A 6,973-nucleotide genomic window follows, 5' to 3' on the forward strand; every position below is an offset into this window, starting at 1 on the left:
CCCTTCCAGCCTTCACCCCTCAGGTTCCTGCTCTCAATCATGCAAATGGCCCCTGCTCTCACCCTTTGCTCCAACACATTAGGGGAACCACAGCTCAGGGGTTCAGCATAACCTCCACCACCATCCCCTACCCCTGTCCCAGCAGCCACCACCAGCATGTAAGACAAAGCATTTTATTGACAGCTACACATGACTCTTTTTTCCCTCCCTCCCCTTCACTTAAAATTGCTATTATTTATGTACATGGTGCTCCCCTGCCAGAGAGCACCTAACTATTTACAGGCTATTTACAGATACAGGGCTAGCAGCTCTTCAGTATCTCCTCCAGCTTGAGCATGTCCATGGGGGTGACTTTGGCAACCTCAAAGAAGACCCTGAAAGGAACCACACTGGCTTAGAGCTCAGCCACAGCCCTGACACCCATCCCCCAGGGCCCCCAGCTCTCTGCAGCACCCCAGGGTATGTGCTGGTAGTGCCACCCTCCATGGAGGGGCAGGCATGAGGCAGAGCCCTGTGATGCTCACCTGTGCGAGTACTTGGTACGCACAGCCTTCAGCTTGTCATGGGGCTGGTATGTGAGCAGGAAATTCAGCCTCTTCACCAGGGGATGCAGTTCCTGGGAGCGGTACCCACTGTAGTACTCCAGCGTGGGGGTCTGCAAAGGGACAACGGGGCTGAGCTGGGTCCTCTCAGTGATGGTACAGCCATCATCTTCCCTCTCCAGCCCCGCAAATCTGAGCATAGCCTCAGCGCATCGCCCCTGCACACCAGCTGATCCACTCCTGCACCCCCATGCTGCCTCCCAGGATACCTCAGCAGGGACAGCAGGTTGGGCAGGTGCTTACCCAGCCACCGAGGTTCTTCATGGTGAGTGCCAGCAGCAGGCAGCTGGCAGCCAGCTTCGAGGGGCTCTCCCGGGCATAGTCATATTCCTGCAGGGTCATCTCGCAGAGGAAGCGGGCGAGTGTCAGTGTCTCCATGGTGGCACGGGCACACTACAGCCAGGCAGGCAGGGAAAGGCTTAGCCTTTTGAGAAACACTGCTCCCCTCCAACCTTTTTGGTATCTAGAGTGCTGCCCCTGGGGCACAAGACACAGATCCCACAGCCCCAGCCTGTCACAGACCAGCATCTTCACCCCTCAACCCTGTTGGGGGGGTCCTGGCTAAGCTCTCCTTGCTGCCAGCTGGGAGTCCAGGGCCCTGGGGATTCACATTGCCGCCCCAGGGAGCCAACATAAGGGCTGCTTGGAGGTACCTTGACACCAGCCCACCCTCCTGCTGCACCCACCTTGGCAAAGCGTCGCAGGAACCGGTAGGGGATGGGAATGTTGATGTCAAACTTGAGGGTGCTGAGGATGCTCATCTCCATAGCAATGAGCTCTTCCCGCTTGTAGGCGTCATCGCAGATGTAGAGGAAGTCATCCACGCACGGTGGGCACCGCTCCTGCCGGGGCACAACTGCTCAGCACCCTAACAGGGGCTCACCCTGGCAACACTCAGGAAATCCTATCAGTCTGCGGGCCCTGTAAGGGCTCATGCCCTACCAGACCTTGAAAGGACTGTGGGGCTTGTGTGTTGTCTATACTGCCCCAGCCCTTAGCTCTAATTCCAAGCCTTGCTTGCATGAGGTGAACTCAGCTGTCCTGGTGGTGTCTGGAGACCAGTGAGGAGCCAGGTCTTCAGCAACACCAGGAGACAGGATCCAGCCCACTAGGATTGCATTTGCAGCCCTTGGGATAAGGAGTAACATGAGGACAGACATGCCACCCCAGCAGCTCTCAGGGCAGTGGTCTAGCACCGTGTGGACCTGGCCTTCTCCAATAAACCACGGGGACCAGAGAGGCACAGCCCCCTCTGCCTCAGCACCCCAAGACAACACACAAGGAGTCACCTCGAATTTGGAGGCGATGAGGATGGCGGTAGAGCCGATGAGCTGCAGCTTGTCCCTCATGCTCACCACCTCCACCAGGTAGTGGTCCACCAGCTTCACAGCCAGGTACAGCGTCTCATGGTTCAGCTCAAAGTTCTCCTGCAAGGATGTGGGCAGGGGGACAGGAGGGGCTGTCAGGCAGAAGCTCTTTCTGCCTGGCCACCCCAGGTTCCCTCAGAGGGGCCAGAGGTGTCCATGGGTCCAGGTTCAGAGGGAGGGATGCAGGCTCATCCCCAGCCTGGGAAGGGGGAAGTTCAGCTCCGCACTAGGGACACTCACAGGAGCCTCTACCGGTGTACTGAGGTCCCACACACCAAAGGCAGAGTGGGGGCTGCTCTGCAGAAGGCCATGCCCCCTTCCCCATGCCCACGTACCTGTACCTCCACCATCCAGTCCACCAGGATGGCACGCATGTCCCCACTGATGTCTGGCTGCTTTGCCATGTAGTCAGGGAGCATGAATTTCTCCTGCCAAGGTACCAGCTGTCAGGGACTCGCCAGACACCACCACCCTCAAACAAGCCCCCTCCCACCCCATGCAGGCCCCTGCCAGGAGCTCAGAACCTCTGGGCAAGCAGGTGGCCCTACCCACATAGTCACCCCTTCCCCAGACAGGGCTGCCACCCCCTGGCCAGGCATCACTCACCTCTCTTTCCCGCATGTATTCAAAGATCTCCTTGGCATACTCCGCATTGGCATAGGGGTCACCCAGCTGCTCCTTGTCTATGTCCTCCACAGCTGGCAGCTGGTGGGATGAAGGAGGCAGCTGTAAGGGGGAGGCTCTGATCTCTGTGGGTGGTGGTCACCCCTTCAGGGCAAGGCTGCTGCACTTCAGTACCCCTTTCCCCATCTGCCCCCATCACCATGCAGCCCCCACCCCCACTCTTGCCCATAGGAGATCTTTTGAAGGAAGAAGGTTTACCCCCCTCCCCAGCTTCCCATCACACTGGCCCAAGTATCTCTGAAGTCCAAAGCACTGCCTGGTGCTCCAGTATCACCAGTGGCAGCCATAGACCATCAGGATGAGACCTGGGGGCCAGGCTGCAGTCCAGGGTCCCTGTCCTCTCCTCAGATGGCTTCAGTACCTGTGCAGGCACCAGCTCCTCTGGCACAGGATCCTCCTTGGGCTCTGTAGGAGCCTCTGTCGTGGGAGTTTTCTTCATTGACCTGGACAGGACAAGAGCACAAATCATTGCTGGAAGGAGGCCACATCTGGCTGAAAGGGGTTCTCCAAAGCCCCTTGCTGCTTCAGGAAGGGCTAAACGACCCCTAAAATATCCCCATAGAGACTCTCAGAATCATTTAGGTTGGAAAAGACCTTTAAGATCATTGAGTCCAACCATAAACCTAACACTGCCAACCAAGTCCACCACTAAACCATGTCCCTAAGCACGCTGTCTACATGTCTTCTAAATACCTCCAGGGATGGTGACTCAACCACTTCCCTGGGCAGCCTGTTCCAATGCTTGACAACCCTTTCAGTGAACATATTTTTCCTAATATCCAATCCAAACCTCCCATGGCGCAACCTGGGGCCATTTTATACCCTGTCTGCCCTCCCCATCTGGTTCCATTGGCCAAAGGAAGCCCCCACCACTGCTTGTTCTTCCCCATGGGACAGGTTTGCAGGTGCTGGCCCTGCAGCATCCCCCCTGCCCCAGCACCTGTCCCCATCTCCACCTCCCCTGGCTACTCACTTTTTCAGGTTGATCTCATTGTTCTTGGCAACCCCCAGGGCAGCATGGGCCCTCTGTGCCTTGTGTGGTGCCACTTTCACAGCCTCCTTCTTCCCTGCCACCACCTGGTTCTTGTGAGCCTGTTTGGGTGAGAATGGGGATATACAGAGGGGTACACTGATGGAAGCAAGGTGTGCCCTGCAGGGAGACCTGCCATCCTGCTGACAGGGCATGGGACACCCCCCACTCTGTGTGCTGGAGGGGATACCCAGCCCCACTCCCATGGGGGGCTCACAGGGGGCACCAAAACCCCTGCACCCACAGCAGCACTCACATTGGTAATGTCGCCAAATGCCGACCTCTTCTTGGGCCCACCCTGGGGTGAGGATGGAGATCTCTTGGCCTGACAGCTCTCCTCCTGCAATAGAGGCTGTTTGAAGGTGGGGGGCCAGCTGCCTCACAGGAGCCCCCCACACCCCTTGCCTGGCTTGGGACTCACCTTCTCAGGGTTGGGATTTGCTGCAGCAGGGCCCACCTTGCCCGCTCGGGACTGCTTGGTGCTCAGCATCTTGGCGTTGCGTGGCAACGGCATCTTCTCCCTCTGCCTCTGCGAGCAAGCTGGGAGCAGAGCAGGGCTTGATGCAGGCAGCTGCCTGCCCCCAGAGACACTCTCAAGGGCTAGGGGCAGAACCATAGGACACTCATCCCTCCTGGGGGGTAGTGCAGCAGGGACAGACTCCAAGCCCCTCCCTGAGCACAGCAGGCGCATGGTGGCCCGAGACAACGCCAGGGAGGGTGCAGGTCTGGCTAGGGGCGTGGGGAAGGGCTGGTGTGCTCTTCCCAGGGGAGAGGGGGGACATGGAGCCCCACGATCCCCACCAAAAGGGTCCTGCTGGGAGCAGGGGAGGGGGGAGAGGGGCAGTTTCCAGCTCCCTGCATCCCAGAGAAGGATGCAAGAGCTCCCACTCCCTTACTCCTCCCCCACCGCCACAACACTCGGCGTGGAAAGTAGGCTCAGGAGTACCTCAGCACCCCAGGGGAGCGGGACCCCCCGCGACAGGGGTCTCCACCCCTGCCAGCCCCCGGGGCACTGGGGAACGGGCATATGGGTGGGGATTGGGGAATCGTCACCCTCGGGGGAGGGAAGGGCAAAGCCTTCAGGAAGCTCCCACTCAGCAGCCACCCCCCAAGTGCAAGCCCCGGAGGAGCCCGAGCCCCGGAGGAACTGGAGCCCCCCGCTTACCTGCGCCGCCACCCCGCAGCCGGCTCCGGCTCTTTTGAAAGTAGCAGTTCGGCAGCGGCTGGCCAGCACTGGCCGAGCGTCGCCCAATCAGAGCGCGGGGCGGTGCCAGGCGGCGGCCAATCGGCGAGCGGGTAGAGATGCGGTTGCTAAGGGGCAGGGCGGCAAGGTTTAAAATTCAGCCCCGGCGACCAATAGAAGAGCGAACTTGCAGAGGGGGCGGGACGGGCCGGCTGGCCGAGGCGGGTGGTGATTGGTGTGACGGGTTGCCGTTTAAATCCGTCTCGCGGGGGCCGCTGGGGGGGTGTCATGGCAGCCAGCAGGGAAGGCATGGTGCCGGTAGAGGAGCGGCCGCTCCTCCAACACCCCCTACCATGGCCTGGTGGGACCCGGAGATCCGGGGGAGCAGCCCCGGCTCTCCCGCCCTTCATGGGGGGGATGGAGCGTCCTCCACAGGCCTCTGGGCCTAGCGCCCCCGCAGGGGCCTTGCCCCCGGCCTGCTGCCTGCTTCCCCTGCTCGCAGCCAGGGCTGTGGGTCACCCCCTGTTCCCCCCCCCCCCCCCGGCGGGTTGGGGGGTCTCTGGTCTGGGGGGGCAGGGTGTACCCTGGGCTGGCCATGCCGCTCCTATGACCTGGTGTCACTAATGGGAGATTTAGATTGCTTAAAGGGGTTTTAACATGATGTCATAAAAGCACAATTTAACAAAGTTTGATGGCAAGGTTTGCTCTATTGCTGTGCTGTGCAGTTATTTGAACAATGATTCAAAAGGACCAAGGCAGAGTCAAAAGTTACCAAGGCACAAATCAGAGTTAACCATACTACAAGGTTATGTGTGATTTCAGTCGCTCACCAAAGATCTGCCATTGGTAAAAGGTCTCTCTGCCTCGAGGAGCAACCTGGAGAGGCATCCCAGCTCAAGGGGAGATCACCAGCCATGCTGCCTAGCAGGGAGAGCTCAAAGGAGGCTCGCTCAGGCTGCCATATTTATGGGATAAAGTGGTTGGCTCATAGTCAAGTTACATGCGATGGGAAAGGTATGCACAAGACTCCTTGTACCCACAGCTAACTTTGCTCCTTGATAAATGGGTCTTGGAAAAGCCACATGCTATTCATGTGTTAATTGCATGATCAGTGTTCCAAGCTCATAGGCTTTGATGCTCATTGTGTCACCCTGCTCCTTTGTGGGTTTTCAGAGAACTGATTGAAACTAGAGGAGTTGTGGACCTGGCTATGGCTCAGGCCTTTACCTCCTTTGGAGCCTGAACCAAACTACGGCGAGTGTGGTTAAGGGGTCGAGCACATCCGTCACGCCTGGCCAGGCAGGGATGGCACGAGCAGCCACCAGTTCATCCCTGTTGGTTGAGCTCTGAGGGCTACAACCTGCTGCTGCAGACACAGCCTCAAATAGGGCATGAGTGGGTGCTGTTTAATATGCTGGCCAGGGAGAAAGCCTCTTGCCCCAAAAAGCCCTTGCATCATGGCTGGGGGAAGGGGTCTGTCCCTCTTGCCTCCTCCCCTGCCCTCTGCTCCTGCCTGCTGGGCTTGGGGGACCCAGGAGGGTCCATCCTGGGCTCTTCCACTGGCTCAGTTGCTCTCAGAGGAACTGTCTGCTTTTCATCCCCAGCTGAGATCAGAAAGAGGTGGGGTTGACCTCTGCAGTGAGGAGCCCCCAGCCAGTCCCCCCCTCCAGTGTCTTGTTTTCTGGAAGGAGGATGGAGGTGTTGAGTAACATCCATGTCATAGCTGGCCATGACAAGTGCTGGGGGAGCAGGGGTGGCAGCGGCTGCCGGGGGACAGAGCTAACCCTTGCCTGCAGCCCCAGGGTGGGAGGCACTGAACTCAACTGGGGGATGCTGAGCTGGGCTGGTGGGAGCAAAAGATGGCTCCAAGGGCAGGAGCTGCCCTGCTTGTACGGGGTGGTTGTTACTGGGCCTGCACACCATCTGAGTTGCTCCTGTCATCCCAGAGGCTTTGGGGATGCTCTGACCTGATCCCCATTCCCTTGGGGACTGGGATGGCAGGTGGCAGATGTGCCACCTGTTGTGCAGAGGTCCCTTCCCCTCTTCAGCTCTTGGGGGCTTTTAGCACTGCACCAAGCTTCGGGCTCAAAGGACTGCCCCCCCCCCC

The 6,973-nt window shown here is 59.0% G+C and overlaps 1 protein-coding gene across 2 annotated transcripts; it reads right to left on the reverse strand.

Moving 5' to 3' along the window:
- Positions 1–157: 157 nt before the first annotated feature.
- On the reverse strand, positions 158–4,939 carry CCNB3 (cyclin B3). Of its 2 annotated transcripts, none has more exons than XM_069810739.1 (12): positions 4,849–4,939; positions 4,105–4,223; positions 3,940–4,035; positions 3,627–3,745; positions 3,015–3,096; positions 2,576–2,674; positions 2,305–2,397; positions 1,892–2,029; positions 1,289–1,444; positions 846–995; positions 525–655; positions 158–374 (listed from the first exon to the last, which is right to left on the reverse strand). In XM_069810739.1, the coding sequence occupies exons 2-12, from the start codon at positions 4,195–4,197 to the stop codon at positions 302–304; spliced, it is 1,230 nt and encodes a 409-aa protein (XP_069666840.1). In that variant the 5' UTR covers positions 4,198–4,223; positions 4,849–4,939; the 3' UTR covers positions 158–301. The 2 variants fall into 2 exon arrangements, with proteins under 2 accessions (XP_069666840.1, XP_069666839.1); XM_069810738.1 differs by having other exon boundaries at positions 3,940–4,023; positions 4,849–4,924.
- Between the last annotated feature and the right edge of the window lie 2,034 nt (positions 4,940–6,973).

This window comes from Haliaeetus albicilla, chromosome 23 (assembly GCF_947461875.1).
Source record: "Haliaeetus albicilla chromosome 23, bHalAlb1.1, whole genome shotgun sequence".
NCBI classification, from domain to species: Eukaryota; Metazoa; Chordata; class Aves; order Accipitriformes; family Accipitridae; genus Haliaeetus; species Haliaeetus albicilla.

Coding starts and splice junctions, on each gene's coding strand:
- CCNB3 (XM_069810739.1), bottom strand. CDS start 4,197: ATGCCGTTGCCACGCAACGCCAAGATGCTGAGCACCAAGCAGTCCCGA. Junction 4,036..4,104: donor CAAATCCCAACCCTGAGAAG/GTGAGTCCCAAG, acceptor ACCTTCAAACAG/CCTCTATTGCAGGAGGAGAG. Junction 656..845: donor TGAAGAACCTCGGTGGCTGG/GTAAGCACCTGC, acceptor GTCCCTTTGCAG/ACCCCCACGCTGGAGTACTA.